A 19,071-nucleotide genomic window follows, 5' to 3' on the forward strand; every position below is an offset into this window, starting at 1 on the left:
AAAAATAAAATAAAGTAAAGCAAAACAAAAGCAAGCAAATAAACAAAACAAAACAAAAAAGCCTTCTATATATTTTTAAAATGTCTTAACATCAAATGGAAGTCAAAAATGTTATGCTGGAAAAGAGGTTTTGCTTTTATTTCCACAAAAATAGAAAGGCTGTGGATTCAAGGTTGACAGAGATCAGATTTGATTGGTAAAGACCCTCTGAAAATTCACAGGCATAAAGAAATAAAATAAATAAATATTTAAAAATTTTAAAAAAACTCAAGATAGGTGACATACATTTTACTTGCTGAAACATAAAACAATGATCATCTTTGCTGGCTCATATACAACACACAATCCATACTTGTGTTATGTATGTTACCTTTGAACGTTTATGCGTTTTCAGAGCAAGGGGACAAGATACCAATGAAAACCGATGGCTTAGGTAAACCAACCAGAGAGAATGTCTCCATTACAGTTTTCTTAGATTTCTACAGCCACAACAGCTTCAAGGATGCTGGCTGAGATAGTCTAGCCTGATAAGACTATTCTAGCCAGGACTTGACCATTAACCTAATTTTCTACGGGTTTCCCCCAAATATTTTAGCACCCCCAGACAACAACAAGCAGTCTAGAAAATGAAATTCCCACATTCCCAAGAAGTGGGATGGGTGGGGGGTTTTTTTTGTTGTTGTTTGGTTGTTTTTTTTTTTTTTTGTCATTCAATGTGTTATGTATGTTTGTCAATATTTAGAGGGTTAGTTACAAATTCTTACTGATCATGGTCAGGGAGATTAGATCCAGGATCGTTTCTGGAGGGAAGACAGGGATATAATACAGAAATGATGACATAAAGGGTGGATTTTTGAGTCTACTTTTGAATACTCACTAGTCTCAAATATTTTACATTGGTATGGATTGGTATGTTGATACAAATTTAAGGTTACTTTTGCTATACTGTATTATATGTTTCCATTTCTTGCTTAAGGTATAGCACCTATGCAGCTCATTTATGAATGTAATGTAAAGCTCAAGTCCATGAAAGATATTTAGGATAATAAAGAAATATGGATTGGTAGTTTCATCTATAATAATTAAACTTATGTTAGGTATATTTTCAAGGTCAATCAGAGACATTTTAAATAGATGGTTTTTAAACACTTCAGAGACCTTCAGAATATAGCATTTTAATGTTTTAATAACAAGGTTTTTCATGACAGTAAGACATGTCTGCTTCTGGCAGTACCAATCTACTTCATTAAAGAATGATGGGCATCAAAGAATCTCCATATGGAGCTTGCTTTTTTTGTGGCAAAAGCTAGCCATTTGGGCAAGAAACTACCCTTGCCTTTACTGTTGACAGTATGTTGTACAAACTGGACAGGCAGGAGACAAAAGAAAATGATTGCCAAACTTTGCCAAGACATTAGGACAGTCCTTCAAAAATTCCTGCTTCGCAGAAAAGTCTGTCAGATATTCTAGGCCTGTAAGCTGAAGATGGATGGCCCAATGTTACAGAGGAACCGTGGTGTGACTGTCCAGACACCCAGATATCTCTGTTGTTTTGGAAGTGGTTTGCACCACACTTCCTGTTTACTCAGATAATATTATATCCTTCTGGTATCCTTGATGGAGTTGAAGACTAGACAGTTATAGTTTTCCTTAAGTTATAATAGAAGGTAAATTAAAATACAGATCTTTGAACTTATCAAGATAGAATAAATAAGGGGCTATTTTCTCCAAATACAAATGGACTGGACATTGTAAATGTAATTCTTACCTGATAACTGTTCTTATTACTTATAGTTTTATTATGTTAAAATTAAAACCTTTCCTTTTTGTTTAGACAAAAGGAGGAAATGTGGACTACTTCTTTATACTGAGTGAATATATGTCACTTGAACTGGTTTAACAAAAAGCTGAACAGTCAATAGCCAGACAGGATTTTCAGAGCAGAGAGGAGGCTGGGAAGGACTGAGTTGCCAGGGGAAGCAGAGGAAGCAGGTCATGTAGCATATTAGGTAATAAGCCGTGAGCCACGCAGCAGCAAGTAAATTAATAGAAATGGGTTAATTTAAGTTATAAAAACTAGTTAGAGACAAGCATAATCTACCAGCTGACCTTTCATAATTAATTACCATAATTAGGGAGCTAGCTGGTGGGACAGGGAAAGACTCACTACAGAAGTGGCATGGGTAAGAACATTATTTTACTTTAACTGAAAATATCAGATTTTTTTAAACTATTTAAAATCTCAGTTTCACGATGTCAAATATTAACCTTTCCCATAATATCTACAAAAGCACTGCTTACGTTTCCATTGTTTTCTTTCTTTCTTCTAGTCTCTTGATTAGTCCAAGCTAGCTCAAACTTCTAATCCTCCTGCCTCAGATTAACAAATACTTACATTACAAGCATGGATCATACCCAGTTAAATAATGATTTCTCAATTTCTAAATTGTTCGCATATAAAAAAAAAGGCCCTTAAGGGCAGCATTACACTGTCAAAACAGCAAATATTATCCCTCAAAAGTGAAATAACTACTAATGAAAAATGCCTTATTACAACTAGTGGGAGACACTATATGGAAGTATAATTGTTTCTTGGGGATTTATTATACATTAATTACCCACACTAAATATATTTCACATGCACCATAGCATCATGATCTGCAAAATCATTCCCTATAAGCAGTAACTCAAAACATAATAACTGAAAACTAAAAATGAAATCTTTCAACACTACCAATACTATACCTGTAAATGACTTTGTCTTTTCAGTAACTCCTTTTTCTTGCTGCTGCTGATGGCAGAATACACATGAAGAAAGGTCATGTACCTGCTTGGGGTGGCCCCATATGCTTTACAAGACTCATGGATTAATAAGAATGATTTTAGAAAGTCAGGATCATCTAGAAAAAGACAGGAAGTAAAAGTTATTTAAATGCCTAAGATATTAAAAATTATATTAAATAATCTTACTTATATCTCAGATACCCTACTCTATGTAGTTATTAAACACAATACCTTTCTTCTTTGGGGGGGGGTGGATTGAGAGAGGTTTTTCCTGTAGGTTTGGAGTCTATCCTGGAACTCACTCTGTAGACCAGACTGGCCTCAAACTTAGAGATCCGCCTGTCTGTTCCCCGAGTGCTAGGATTAAAGGCATGCACCATCACCACCCTGCCTACAAGACCTTTCTTAAAAGCATAAAAGCATCCACAGCTTCTATGCTCTTTAGGAAATCTGAACTCTATGGTTATAGTGATCTCTATCTTTCCACTGTTATTGAATTCCCCCTAGGTAGTGTTATTGCTATAAAATCATTCTATGGGTTATTATAACGCTATAAATTAATTACAACTAGATTATGCATGTAATCAAAGTCAACACAGTAAGATCTACTTGAAATAGAAAAGATTATAAGACAAATAAAATCTACTCATTTGATAGAGAAGGGGAGAATATTTCAAAGGTTATATTTCTCAGAAAGTTAGGAGTACGTTTATATGGAATTCAATGTATCTGTGATCAAAAACACACTTCTGTCTCACTGGTCATCTGCATCCCCTCCTATAGTGAATAAAGCAAACTTTTAATTACTTCTTAAGCCAGAAGCCAGTAAAGCACCCTTGATCCATCCTTTCTTATATGTCACAACCATCATACATTCAACCCTCATGAAAACTAATTCCCAATACCCTCCAAGTCCATTCTTTTCTGTTCCCTTACCTTTTCCTTGGCTTAACCCTTATCTTTCCCAAGTCATAAAAGTGCACATCTAAAGTGGTCTAGCTCCCTGCCATTTCCGCCAAGTAACCACTGATGTGGGATTCCCCACTGCATGCTTTGAATATTACCATAAATAATAAAGATGGCCTATAGCAGGGCAGAATATAGCCAGGCTGGAAGAGTTATAGAGACAGAGTAGGCAGAGTCAAGGAGATACCATGTTGCTGCTGAAGGAGACAGACACCAGAACCTTACCAGTAGGCCACAACCTAGTAGTGATACATAGATTAATAGAAATGGGTTAATTCAAGATGTAAGAGCTAGCTAGGAATATGCCTAACCTATTGGCCAAAGAGTCTTGTAATTAATATAGTTTCTGTATGATGATTTGGGTCTGGGTGCTGGGAAACAAATGAGCAGTCTCTGACTACATATGGTGCCCAATGTGAGGCAACTACATACACATAAAACCCGGAAGAACTTGGGAAGGAATTCTAGACTCAAAAGAACAGAGTTAAGCACAGCTTCTTGACAGCAGTATTTTCTCAGGTGGGCTCTGTTTGTTAGAGGCAAGCAGAGGCAAAGGCTTCCTGACTCAGTGATAACAGCAAAAACTGTTATCAGCTCCTTTAAGAGTGTGATTCCAAGTTCATGCTAGCAGCATGAAATATGGCTTTTTCTGGAGGTCCTGCATTTAAATGAGGTTTGTGAGCAGAATGCTAAAAGTTGATTAATGAAGACATAGACCCATTGCATCTCTGGAGCTGGGGTGGTGAGCATGGCTAGCAAAGGCAGTAAAAATACCTCTGCCATGATGGATGGGGCAGAGGCAACAGGCAGGGCCATGGAGTTGGTCCTAGCTACAACCGATTAGCATTTAAAAGAATAAAAGGTGCTTCTGGTCAGAAAATGATTACAGATAAGTAATACAGACAGACTCAGACAAAAATAAACCTCTGAACAGGTCACAGTATGGGTAAAAAAAAAATGTACGAAGGCTTGGAAGAGAGAGGGGAAAAAAGTATAGACAAGAATACAGACAATTATAGATTAGAGGAGCAAACATAATAAATACTTAAAATAATAGAGTAAAAAAATAAGTTACATAAAGATGAAATATACGCAGAGAGTCTGGATTATGTATATTATTGTGTTTTCTTTGCATTTTTTGACTGCAGAAAGATATTTGATTCTGAGTGCTGCTAAGATAAACCAACATAATGGTATCTTGACTTCAAAATTTGGATCTAAAGATATGTTAATTTGGAAAACAGTTTCTGCTTTTGGTTCTACAGATGAGAACCTGTGCATTCCTTCTAGGCTACTGTGATTTGATGGAACAAGACCCACTGGAAGGTCTCCGTGAACCCTAAAAACACTTTACTCAACAAAAAGCAGGAAGAAGTTTAAAGAAAACTAGTCCAAATTCCCAAAATTACTGTTTATAAATGTTTGTTTTCATTTAAAGGGGGTTGATTATAAATGGTTAAATGGTCACAGTCAACCTCTTTCTTAAAAAAACAGGGGGGATATGATATAAAGATGAATATTTTACATTGGTGTGGATCTTGGTCTAACTGATACAAATTCAAGGTCAATTTTGCTATATGTATATTTCTATTCTTGTTTAAGGTATTATGTATATATAGCTCACTTAAAATATAATTAAAATTATGAATTAATAGATAGTCAATGATAATAGTTAAATTTGTAGTCATGTTACTTAGGTTTTCTAGATATACAGAGGTATATTTCAGTTAGATAGACAACCTTCAAAGACTTCAAAGACCTACAGAAATGGCATTTAAAATGTTTTAAGAACTTAGACTTTTCTCAACAGTGAGACATGTCTGCTTCTGGCAGCAACAATTACTACAAAGAGGTTGATGGACATTGAAGAAACTCATTATGGAATTTGCCTTCAATGTGACAAGGCTAGCCATTTTGGCAAGAAACTGTTCTTGCCTGTACTGCTTGATGGTATGCTGTATGAACTGGACATGCAGGACCCACAGAAAAGTGACTGCAGAACTTTCCAAAAGATGGAATGGTTCTTCAGGGTTCCTACTTCACAGAGGAAACTACCACACATTCTGTAAGACACAGAAGAAACTGACTAATAAACTGCCAATATAGGAAAAATAGTTTTTCAAATTTCCTACTTCATGAAAAAGATCTGCCAGATACTACGGGCCTGTATACTGAAGATGGATGCCCAATGGTACAGAAGAACTCAGGGTGACTGTCCAGGCAGAAAAATGTCTCTGTCATTTCTAGAGTTTTGGATTTCTTGTTTACTTAGGTAATATTATATCCTTCTGAAGTCTTTGATGGAGTTGAAAACTAGATAGTTTTCCTTACTAATGATAAAAGATATATTAGATATGAAACTTTAGACTCACAAAGAAATATTGTAACTATAATTCTTGCTTGATACCTGTTTTGTTATATGCAATTTTAATATGCTAAAGTTAAAACCTTCCTTTTTATTTAGACAGAAAAGGGGAGATGATGTGGGATTCCCCTCTGTATGCTGTGAATATATTTTATTCCCATTGGTTAATAAATAAGCTGCTTTAACCTATAGCAGGGCAAAATATAATCAGGTGAAGAGTCACATGAAGGAACAAGAATTAAAATCATGGGTTGATTTAAGTTGTAAGAGCTACTAGGACAAGCCTAAGGTAAGGCCGATCTTTCATAATTAATAATAAGTCTCCATGTTGCTATTTAGAAGCTGACGTAACAGAGAAAGGTGTGCTATAGTTCACATTATTTAAATTTATAATCATCACCCATGAATCTCTAACATGAGAAAAAGTAGTATCTCTTAAATACAAAAGTAAATAAATAAGTATATTATACCAAAATACTACCTGAATTTTTCTTCTTTTCTTCCTTTCTTTTTTTGTCAAGTTTTTCTTCACAATCTGTTTCACTGAACAACATCTCTGGTATCTAAAATACAGAGTATTCTTTACCACTGGATGAAATGTAATCCACTACACATCCTTTAACTAATGTTCACCTTCCTTCCACTGATTCATGACAAAGCAGAAAAGCCTCTAAGAGGCCTTAAGTGAACATTTGTCAGGTACAGGGTTTTTGAGAGAGCACTTGTGAGGGATGGAAGTATGTATAGAGACCAGATGGCAACCCCAAGTGTCTCCCCTCATCCTTCATCTCAAGTAATCAAATCACTTCTGAATTCAGGGAGAAAACAGAGAAGCATATCCAGAACTTCACAGTTACTCATTCTCTATTCACACAGGTAAAAAGCCTTGCCTGCCCTCCACATGTTTAAAGCTTTGTCTGAGATGCAACATCACACTGCTCTGAAACATACCAGACACAATATGTACCTCCAGTATACAAAAAGAAGTAAGCGATTGGGAGTATGAAGATTATTCAAAGCCTAATGTCTAAGTTATTACTGATTCAGATAAAGTAAAGTAAGTGGATTGTAGTTAGAGCGGTTCTATGAACTCATACAGGAAACTCAATTTCAGTTTCCCATCCTTCTCCTCTGCCCGCCCCCATCTACCCCTTCTCTGTATTTGCTCAGAAAGGGACAGGCCTCCCATGGTATCAGCAAAGCATGCCTTGACAAGCTGCCTTAAGATCATGAACCTCCCCCTCTCTAAAGGTTGGGCAAGGAAACCCAGCATAAGGCATCGATTCCCAAGAACCTGTCAAAGCACAGAAACAGCCCTGCTCCTACCTCCTGGAGTACCCCAAATAGATCCAGCTACACAACCCTGACACAGATGCAAAGGGCCCAGGTCATTCCCATGCAGGCTCCCCAGTTGTTGATTCAGACTGTGATTCTGTGAGTTCCCATGAGCCAGGCTAGCCATTTCTGTGAGTTTTTCTGCAAATCCCTAATCCTCCAGGCTCCCCCAATCCCTTCTCCCTCTCCTCAGCAGGACTCCCCAAGCTCTGCCCAATGTTTGGCCATGGGTCTCTGAATCTACCTCCATCCGCCACTGGATGAAGGCTCTCTGATGACAACTGCAGTAGTCACCAATATGATCACAGGGGATGGCTGTGATCACTGTGAATTCACTACTCCCAAGAGTCTTAGCTGGGGCCATCCTTGTAGATTCGGAGGGAGTTTCCCTTGCATCAGGCTTCTACCCAACCATAAAGCCCCAATTCCAGTCATCCCTTTCAACACACCCGCCTCTGCCCACCCCCTCCTATCTAACCCCTCAAGTTCCCATGTTTATGTGCCCCCAGTACACCCAGGAGATCTCCTCTATCCAACCCCTCAATGTGCTTTTTAAAATAACTTAAATTTTTAAATTTTCACTTTTTAAATTTCTTACTATGCATTTAAAAAAAATCTAGGCTAGTGCCTGTTAGGCTAATAAATCCAAGTCACACAATTTTTTAAAAGATAATTATCTCTTTATTCTGTTAAAATTTCTATACTTGAAGTTGCCACCTAAAATTCTGTATTCACCTAAACTATCCTAAGAACGAAAAGAAAACAGGCATGCTGTCAGACATAGTAGAAATGCCCAGGGCCTCAGTTAAGCTAACCTGGGAGAGGGCAGAGCAGAGCAAGCTCAGCATCAGGGCAGAGCTTACCTTCTTCATGCTGCTGTCAGACCAGCCCTCCATCCACAGCACCTGGCACTTCTTATGCAGAGCGGGATTACTCTCACAGTTTATTATGAAATTCATATTTGCAGAATCCATAATCAAGACAATATGCAAGTTTTGTTGAATTCCTAAAAAAATGGGAAAAACTGTAATCATGGAAAAATTATGAGAACAGCCATAAATCAAGGAACTTATATATGGACTGGTTTTATGGTAAATATATTTTTAATGAAACAGTAGGAGCTGCTTATGGAAAAAAAAAGCAAACTACAACATAATATTAAGGCGAGATTTTTACACTGGTTAAAAATGACTAGCTTCTTCAAGGAAGCGGCCCTGGTAGATGGTCTAAGATCAGTATCCGGCCCCACACCCACTGAAACCAGGACAGCATAACTCAGCTCAGTGGGCTACGGAAAGAAGGCAGCAAGTTGGGAGTTGGGTGAGATCTACAGTATATGTGTATGAATTCTCAAAGAATGAATAAAAATATTTCTTCGCCTGTGTTTTGTGACTCACACATACTCAGAAAAAGATTCATAAAGATATCATACAGGAATGGCTGGGTGCTGGGATCTATGCTTTTAAAAAATTCTATTTTATTTCCATAGTGCACAAGAAAATGCTTCTGTATAAATAATTAGCTACTTAGCATTTAAAAACACTATAAAGCCTGTCTTATTTAAGACAAGATCTACAAGTGTAGTAAGTATAATACAATCAAATGAAAATGCAAACAGCAAGGCTGGTATTCCAAAACCATCACTCAATTCCAACACTGCCCTCTGATAAAATTTCCTAAGATATTGTTATCATAGGATTCTTCTGTGTTACTTTCTAAAATCTCAAGAAAAAATAACAAAAAAGTCATTAATTATCAAAGAACCCTAAATTTAAGATACCTTCACAATCTAATGAAAAATTATGGCAAATTAAATTGTGGAGAGCCAAGGAAGTCCTGAGTGAGCGTTACGCTTAACAAGTACACAGCCATGTCAAGGACCAAGGCCTCAGGCCCATGAGAAGTTGGCAAAACCTTACCCCTACCTGGGTCAAGCTTAAGAAGATGGCAAAATCCTTCTAAAGTCTAAGTGAAAATGTTGGCAGTGTGCAAAAGTATGACTGTTTATGAACGACCGAGCAGTGTGTACTAAACTAGTAACTGCACGCCTAGCTAGGGGAGGTCCGCCTCCTCTGCTCTACACAATAATCACACTGAGGTTCTGGGAGCCCCAATTTCTCCGTGCAGCTATTTGTCATTTATTAAGTTTACTATGTTTTCTTCATTCCCTCTCCACCCCTAATCAGGCCAAGGTGCCAAGCTGTGCAGAACACCATATTAAATCCTATTTATTTCACACCAAGCAGAATATAAACTTAGCGGTGAACTCTCTGCCTCTTACTATACGTGAAGTAATTGAAGACTGGTCCAAAGAAACCATCCTGGGAAGCTTGATCTTTCAGAGGCGACAGCAAAGGTTCTAGCTCTTCCAGAGTATACAGGCCAGGGACCTCGCCTATGGAAAAATAGTAAACATTTTTTTTCTACTTTGACTAGCATACACCAATTCAAGACAAATTTTACATACGAAATGCTTTTCATGAATGAGCATGCAATCAAACTGGACTCTGATTGTGTCTGAAAATGGGGGCTGACTAAGAAGCCATTGATAAAGGCACTGGGACTTGTTTCTACTGCATGTACTGGCTTTTTGGGACCCTAGCCTATTTGGATGCAAAGCTTCCTAGGCCTGGATGTAGTGGGGAGGGCCTTGGACTTCCCACAGGGCAGGGTTCCCTGCCCTCTCCTAAGGATGGAGGGGGAGGGAGGAGAGTGAGTGGGGAACAGGAGGGGAATGGGAGGAGGGGAGGAACTGTACTGAGACAGTGGGGCTGATCTACTGGGAGCTCACCAAGGCCAGCTGGACTGGGACTGAAAAAGCATGGGATAAAACCGGACTCTCTGAACATGGCGAACAATGAGGGCTGATGAGAAGCCAAGGACAATGACAAGGGGTTTTGACCCTACTTAATGTACTGGCTTTGTGGGAGCCTAGCCAGTTTGGATGTTCACCTTCCTAGACATGGACGGAGGGGGGCGGACCTTGGACTTTCCACAGGGCAGGGAACCCTGGCTGCTTTATGGACTGGAGAAGGAGGGGGAGAGGAGTAGGGGGGAGGAGGAGAAGGGTGGGAGGAGGGGGAGGGAAATGGGAGGCTGGGAGGAGGCAGATACTTTTTTTTTTCCTTTTCTCAATAAAAATAAATAAATAAATAAAATAAAACAAAAAAAAATGCTTTTCAATTTTTACTTTAAATTTTTCTGTTCAGTCACTACCAGAGGTATTAACAATAACTTTTACATAATTCCTAGCTTTATAAAGCTTGCGATCTCAATTCTTTAGTCATAACCATGTGTGCACTCTCATGACCTCAGTAACAACTATGTTCAAGGTCCAGTAACACAGGTAAACTTTATACAGTAACTTCAATGGAATAATCTTTACAGTAGTACTTATATTTGCTTCACAGAAACCATTCACTTGCCTGAAGACAAAAGGCTATTGATCATCTCCAAAAATGTAGGATGTACAAACTGGTAATCCTCCAGAAGTAAGACTACCTGCTGAGCCTCTATCCCCGCAAGATTCAGCACCTGTGGAACAGGGAAGACCAGTCCTCTCAGGGACTTTGGGAGAAGTTAAAGACGACAACCAGGCAGGACAACATGACAACATACCCTTCAATAGTCTGAAGAGCGACAAGGACAGTGTGCATGTGGAGCTGGCCACGGCACACCACAGGCTCCAGAGCAGCGCACTCTCCACACAAGGAAGGGCCTATAAGTCACTTGTCCACTTGCTGCTTGGTGTGCTCTTACGGCTAGCATTGTTTATGAGACACAGCATCTTGCTATGTGACTAAGGCTGGCTTGAACTTGCCAGAATCCTGCTGCCTTTTCCTCCCAAGTGTCCATACCTAGCTTACTTAGTGCCTACTTACCAACTTATTTAGAACAGAGAAATAGAAAGGAAATCGTATTTTACCTGTACCATTTGAAAAGTAAATTAGAGTTATCAATAACTATTACTTGAAGGAAAACTGATTTTAGAAGTAAGTCACTGAGGCAAAACTGGTTATTTTTAAAGTATACTCTTCCTACACAAATATGTAGTCCTGTTTATCACACAATGTGACATCCCATAATCTCAGATCCTAACAGCAACCTCCTGTGTACAGATGAAACTTTAGTAATCATGGAGAAAATAAAACTAAAACAAAATTAAAAGGAAAACTGTGTTACATGTAGAAATCTTACAAGTTTTAATAACTAGCAAGATTTCAAAGCAAACAAAGGAAGCTGCCGTCCACGCTGACTCACGTGCTTGAGGTCACTGCTGAACTGCTTGGGCTCGTAACCTCTGGAGATCCTGGGCGAGAAGAGCACCGCACCGTGCATGTGGCTCACTACAGATGTGACAGTTCGCCGCCCCACACCACTGCGTCCTGCCAAGAGAAGTGAGCCTCCAGGGAAACTCAGCACTCTGTCTATCCTAGACATATATTCCAGAACTTCTTGGAAAAGTAAAATATCTAAATTCTGGTTATCTCGTCCATAATGAATAAGACCCTTTGAAAAACAAAAACAGATTTTATAATTAATGCAATTTCTAGTTAATACAATGAAAATATCATTTTTCTGTGACTGGACAAATGGCTCAGAAGTCTTGCTGGATTTTGTTCCCAGCATCCTCATGGCCTACTCTGACGTTCTCAGCTCCTGCATGCACATGGTGCATGTACTCTCTTGCACTACACACACACACACATACACACATAATAAATAAATATATTTTTTTAATTTACTTATTTAGACTAGAATGTTATATTTTTGACACTTTCAAGAAAAGGGTGAAGTGACTATATTTTATTTCACATCTAAAACTTTACTTTGTAATAACCTAACTTTGTAGGCATATGAAAAACTCACATCAATCAAGTTCAAGGGTGTACAAAACTCAGCTAGCTGTGGACAGCACTACAGCATACATGTAGGATGTAGGATGGCTCACAAGAGCCTAACTCCAGCTCTGGTGGATCTGACCTTTCCTCTGGCCTTCACGGTTACCCAAAAGCATATGTTACACACATAAAAAAAAGAATACACATGCCACACTGTTATCTCTTCTCACAACTAAGCTGAAGGCAAATGGAGGGGGAGAAGAAAGGAAAGTGGAGAGAAGGCAAGGAGGGGAAAGGGCAAAAGAGAGGTCACGAAGAAGAAACTGCAAAGGAGATGGAGATTCAGAATCCAGTCCTCACCTGGTGACCTGACTCTGGTGGTGCCAACTTGGACCCCACCTATTTTCTTTTTCACCAGGTGACGCTGATAGTGAGGTATGACACTCACCTCTCCAGGAATACTTCCCAATCACTATTCTCATCGCTAGCCCAATGGCAATCCATCGTTAAAAAGTTATCTTAGTAATTCTACATGCATCTGTGCATCTGGTAATGTCTGCCAGAGTGAACTAAACTCCAAAAAGTAGGTCAGGATCTGTCTGTTGTGTGATCTTTCATTTCACGTACTCAAATGTTTCTAACCAGACTTTAACATACTACCATAGCCATACCTGACTCCCGGGCATGATTCCATACCTTCTTAATGACATCCTTCAGGTCTGCAGAGGTCAGTTTGCCAAGTGGTTTCCCATGTGGAGGTAATGGCTGTCCTGGAACTGTATTTGCTCCTGAGCTATGCCGGGCTCCCCATGTGACATAGTAGCTATCTGCAGAAAAGATATCACCAGTGATGAGAGAACCAGTTGCCCCATTTACTAAATTATTTTTTTAGTCCAAATAAAATTGTCTCCAGAAATACAAAGGTAGATTACACTAAATGAATTGACATAATTACTTAGAAGATCCATAAAATCAATAGATACTAAAATCACAAATTAAAATAGCAAAATCAGTCTGAGGACTAGCTGGGTTAAATATTTCATTATATTGCTTAACCACTTTTTAAACATTTTTAATATATTCATGATTTGAAAATTTTATCAATTTACTAATGTGTTTTGTTGATACTGATCCCCACACTTTTCCCCCAACCCATTTCTCTCCCAACTTCACATCCTCTTTTTGTTGTTCTGTTACTAATAACTCGGACACCAAGTAGTGCTGCCCAGTGTGCATGAGGATGGAGTTATCCACTGGAGCATGGGCAACCCTGGCACATCCCCAATGGGAGAGACTTTCCTTCAGTCTCCAAAACTCCACAAGAGTCCCTCTCTAACTCATGCTGAAACTCTGCCAATAAACCAGATCACCACTTTTCTCTCTTCATACAAGTGGCTTCCTTCCAACTTCTCTGCTACTCCCCAATCTACTATTTGTTTCTCTCACTTGCTTCCCTAGGATTGTGATAATTAATACTGTCAACTTGAAATGATCTGGAATCACCTTGGAGACTATCGTTTATGAATGTTTATGTGGAATTTGCCAGACTGGATTATCAGAGGTGGGAAGAACCACCCTAACTGTTAAGGTCTTGGATGTGAAAAAGGGAGCGAGCCATAGCTCTCTGCATCCTGACTATGGCTGCACTGTAACCAGCTGCCACCCTGACTTCCTTGCCTTGATGGTACCTAAAATGCTGAGCCAAAACAAACCCTTGCATACATTGCTATTACCAGGCATTTTGTCACAGCAAAAAGAAAAGTAACTAATAAAGAAAATCGCCACATAATATTTGTAAATGAAAATAAAACAAATACAAAACACTCCCTAAAAAGAACAGGGATTTACTGATATCACCAAGGGCCTTAATTTCTAAAATAAAAAAAAAATCAATAAGCAAAGTTTAATTAGAAATCAAAAATCCCCCAAATTTATCTTACAATTACAGTATTAATTTACATTACTTTAAAAGGAAATTGTACTCCACATTTGACTGAACTTGTCCCTTTCTTCCTCTTCACAAGCTTAGTTCTCCTGGACCCAACACCGTAGTCACTTTCCCACTGAGACCTAAGCAACCAAGTTCCTCTGCCCTTCATCAACTCTTTTCTCTGTGTGCAGTGTGCACAAATAAGGAAGCTCTATCTGCAGATGCACACCATGTTGGTTTGAATGAAAATGGCCCCATGGTGATGTGGGAAGGTCATTTGTCTATCTGTTGCTTTCACTGGTTAATTAATAAAGAAACTGCTTGGCCTGATAGGTCAGAACATAGGTGGGTAGACAGAACAGAATTCTGGGAAGAAGGGAAGTGAGGACAGACACAATGGAGCCAGCCGCCAGGTCAGACATGCTGAATCTTTCCCAGTAAACCACCACCTCGTGGTGCTACACAGATTATTAGAAATGGGTTAATCAAGATGTGAGAGCTAGCCAATAAGAGACTAGAACTAATGGGCCAAGCAGTGTTTAAATGAATACAATTTGTGTGTTGTTATTTCAGGGGCAAAGCTATCCGTGCAGGAACCGGGTGGGAAGAAAAGCAGGCCTGCTCGCCTCCTCACTACACATGGGGAGTAGCACTTTTAGGAGGTGTGGCCTAAAGGAGAAGGTGTAGCATTGCTGGAAGAAGTATGTCACTGAAGTGTAGCATTGTTGGAGGAAGTGTGTCAATGGAGGCAGGCTTTGCAGATGCAGATGCCCAAGCCAGGCCCAAAGTGGCAGTCTATTCCTGCTGCCTGCAGATCAAAAACTCTAAGCTCCTTCTCCAGCACCATGTTTGCCCCTGCACCATCATGCTTCCCACCATGGTGATAATGGACTGAATCTCTGAAGCTGTAAGCCAGACCCAATTAAATGTTATCCTTTATAAGAGTTGCCACGGTCATAGTGTGTCTTCATAGAAATAGAACCGTAAAACAGAAGTTAGCACCAGGAACTGGGGTACTGCTGTGATAGGCCTGCCCATGCTTTTGTTTGGAGGAGTGTAGACTTTGGAACTCTGGATTAGAAAAGCTGTTAAGTGCTTTGAGTGGGGTTTAATGGCCATCTTAGTAGATGTATGGGAGACAGTGGCACTGAGGGCAATTTGAACAGTGGGGCCCAGTTCAAGAGGTTTCAGAGGAGAAGAACATTTGCATGTGGCCTAGAAACGGTTCTTAAAATATTATAGTGAGGAATGTGGGTGTCTTTTGCCTTTGTTCAAAAAGTGTGTCTGGAGTTAAACTGAAAAGGGTTTTGTTATTGTTGTTATATTTTTGAGGGTTTTTGTTTTGTTTTGTTTTGTTTTTCTTTTTGATTTTCGAGACAGGGTTTCTCTGTAGCTTTAGAACCTGTCCTGGAACTAGCTCTTGTAGACCAGGCTGGCCTCGAACTCACAGAGATTCACCTGCCTCTGCTTCCCAAGTTCTGGGACTAAAGGCGTGTGCCACCACCACCTGGCCATAAATTGAAGAGTTCTTATTGAGTTAGCAGAGAAAAATCTCAAAACAGGCTAGTCACTCTGTCACGTTGTTAACAGTATTCACTTGTATGAAGATTTGTCATGCAAAGGAGCAAGCCTGAGCAAGAAAAAAATATAAAATGTACAGCTCACTGAGAAAAGGCACACCAAAAAGGATGCTGCTAACCCCTGTGTTCAAGGAGATAAACAGATTAAAGAAAAGCCTGACATTAACAGGAACAAAGGAAGTGGAGACCTTAGGACAAGATTTCACCCAGCTAAGTTTTCAACTTGTATAAAAAAATTAAAGAAAAGCTTAGAGCTGAGTGTAGTGGCACATGCCTTTAACCTCAACACTCCAGAGGCAGAGGCATGCAGATCTCTGAGTTCTAAGACAGCCTGGTCTACAGAGCAAATTTCAGAACCGCCAAGCTTAGGCAGTAAAGGAAACCATCAAAAACAGAAAGCTGGTGAAGATATATAATTGAACAAGAGGCTATGTTCTAGCACCAGCAATTAGAGAACTCGGCTCCAGCTATGTGTTTCTGGTTTAGAGTCAAGGATAAAAGAAAGGGGTTACAAAATCTCTCTCTGCAACTAAGAAAAGCTGCTGAAGCCAGGCCAGGTCAAGAGCGAATGGACGCCCAGAGACGCCATTGTGTGAACCTACGAAGGTGAAGCCTGGATTGCCTTGGAGACCCCAAGATGTTGGAGATTCCGGAGTCATGGGATACCTGCCAAGGGAGAGCTGCCAACAGAGAGTAGAAGAAGCACAAGAGAAAGAAGTGTGCTGCAGTCAGCAAGGCTGAAAAGGCTGGAGATGTAAAGAGCAAAATGCAATTAGACTTGGAGATGTAGATTGTGGAGTTCACCCTGCTGGGTTCAGTCTCACTTTGTCCACTATTTCCTCACTATGCTCCCTTTCCTCCAATTTGCAATGGTAATGTATATCCTGTGCCATTGTATGCTGGCGGTATATGATCTGCTTTTGCATTTTGATTTTATAGGGGATTATAGTTAAGAGATTGCATGAATCTCAGAAAAGGCTTTGAACTTTGAACTTTTAAACAATATTGAGATTATTATAGAGTGTGAGAGAGAACTTTTGAGGTTTTACTAAATACATTTTGCATTATGATATAGCTATGAGCCCCCGGGAGCCAAGGAGTAGAATTTGGCAGATTGAATAGAAATAGCCCCATAGGCTCAGAGTGAGTGACACTATTGGAAAGTGTGGCCTTGTTGAAGTAGGTGTGGCATTGTTGGAGGAAGTGTGTCTCTCGTGGTGGACTTTGAGGTATCAGATGCTCAAGTCAGGCCAGTGTGACAGTCTCTTCCTAACAGAATAAGCCAAGCATGATTCCTACTAATAACAAACTCTATGCAGCTTTCAAAAGGCTCCCAGAAAAAACTCTCAAATATTCAACACACTATAATCAACATTTTAAAGTAATTTTAAACAATTAAAATTATTAAAAATACTGTGATATAATTACACATTGTGATTATTGTGGTATGGTTATTACAATGACTAATAATTTTATATGGACTATTGCAGTGCATACCCTCACTGTTACTAAAAGAATACATATAAAACTATCATCTATCATCTAACTGCACAACATCAATCCTTTATCACAGTTTCACATGCCCTGAAATGAAGTGCCAAAGTCTAAGCACCTCTACAGCCTAGCACACCCATCACTCTGCATTATACACTTCATTTCTCAGCTTTCAACTTCTTCCATCCTCACTGCTCTTGTCTGGAATATCCTGAAGCTCTTCTTCACTCAACATACTTATCTTTGAAAACCTGCTTTGGCAGTACAGGCCCTTAGTCCCAGGTACTTGTAAGGTAAAAGTAGAATTTCGAATTCAAGGATAGCCTGAGCTACATATCAACTTCAGGGCCAACATGGAAACTAAATGTGACCCTATCTCATAAAGTAACAACCAAAACCAACTTGGACACATAACTGCCAAGGAAAAACTTGAAACTTACATATAAATCTAAAATCATATACCAGATTTATATGCTGATACTTGTGAAAAATACCAAAGACCCAAATGCTCTCATGACATACTGTGTGTCTGAGTCAGAAGACACCAAGTACAGACACCAATCCATTCCAGGTCAATACAAAGACTCAATGTAAGGTCTGTCACAATTTTGTCATACTGAGACATGATTACACAGACAGAGACATGATCATTCCATGAGAAATAAGGCTACCTAATTTCAACACGTATCATGCCGTGGTTATAGGAATCTAGACAGTGTGGTTTAGGAAAAGATGGGTCATATGTACATCACTGGAGCAGGTAAGATAAACGCAAGTAGACCAACAATACTAATTGGTTTTGTTTCTTGTAGCTTTTTTTTCTCTTGACAAATGTGCCAATAATACACACTGAAGAAAGAACTGTCTCTTTAAGAGGCGGCGGTGAGAAAGCTTGGCATCCACATATAAACAAATTAAATCAGATGTTTTTCCCTCACAAAAGAAAATTCAAAATGGATTAAAGACTTTCAGACCTACAACTATGAAAACACTAGATAGAAACCCAACAGAAACTCTTAGAGCCCTAGAACTAGGCAAGGACTTTCTGAATAGGAATCTATGAGTCCAGCAAATAGCAAGCAGAAATCAATAGAGATTACAGTACAGTGTGAGGCATAAGAGCTTCTCCACAGCCAAGGGTCACAGCAGGGAGAAAAGATACCCTACAGACTGGGATAAAATCTTTGCCAGTTAAACATCTGACAAAGGATTACTATCTAACATAACATCTAAAAAAAGAAATTCAACACCAAAAATATCCCATCAATACATGGATAAAGTAACTGAACAGACAGTCCTCAAAGTATATACAATTTAGCCACTAAGTGTATGCGATAAAATTCAACATCCTTAGAAGGCAGGGAAAGGCAAGTTAAAATTGCAGGGAAACTCTATTTTGCCCGAGTCAGGATGGCTCAAACTGAGAAAACAAACAATAAAATTCTGTCGAAGACATAGGAAAACAACAACCCTTGTATCCTGTTGATGGAATATAAAATCTGCAAAGCACAGAAATCAGTGAGGAATGTCAAAGACAAAATTCAAAATAGAACTACCCCATGAGTCAGCTGTACCGCACATTCTTTTATGTAACTAAAGGACTTTAAGTCTACATACACATCACAAAGACACATGGACCTGTACACAACAGTCAAGACAGAGAATCAGCCTAGATGGTCATCAACAGATGAGTGTGTGTGTGTGTGTGTGTGTGTGTGTGTGTGTGTGTGTGTGAGAGAGAGAGAGAGAGAGAGAGAGAGAGAGAGAGAGAGAGAG

The 19,071-nt window shown here is 39.2% G+C and overlaps 1 protein-coding gene across 6 annotated transcripts in view; it reads right to left on the reverse strand.

Moving 5' to 3' along the window:
- Nucleotides 1-19,071, reverse strand: part of Dync2h1 (dynein cytoplasmic 2 heavy chain 1) — a 220,582-nt gene that overhangs the window by 115,969 nt on the left and 85,542 nt on the right. For all 6 annotated transcript variants that reach the window (XR_003376945.1, XM_026779266.1, XM_026779267.1 and 3 more), the window contains exons 48-54: nt 12,988-13,118; nt 11,711-11,959; nt 10,876-10,984; nt 9,732-9,845; nt 8,314-8,456; nt 6,597-6,678; nt 2,746-2,900 (exon numbers count right to left, since the gene is read on the reverse strand). Coding sequence is in view for 5 of the 6 variants with exons in the window: in XM_026779266.1 (XP_026635067.1) it covers nt 2,746-2,900; nt 6,597-6,678; nt 8,314-8,456; nt 9,732-9,845; nt 10,876-10,984; nt 11,711-11,959; nt 12,988-13,118 (983 nt within the window). In the remaining variant the exon portion in view is untranslated. The remainder of the gene's footprint in view (nt 1-2,745; nt 2,901-6,596; nt 6,679-8,313; nt 8,457-9,731; nt 9,846-10,875; nt 10,985-11,710; nt 11,960-12,987; nt 13,119-19,071) is intronic.

This window comes from Microtus ochrogaster, chromosome 5 (assembly GCF_000317375.1).
Source record: "Microtus ochrogaster isolate Prairie Vole_2 chromosome 5, MicOch1.0, whole genome shotgun sequence".
NCBI classification, from domain to species: domain Eukaryota; kingdom Metazoa; phylum Chordata; class Mammalia; order Rodentia; family Cricetidae; genus Microtus; species Microtus ochrogaster.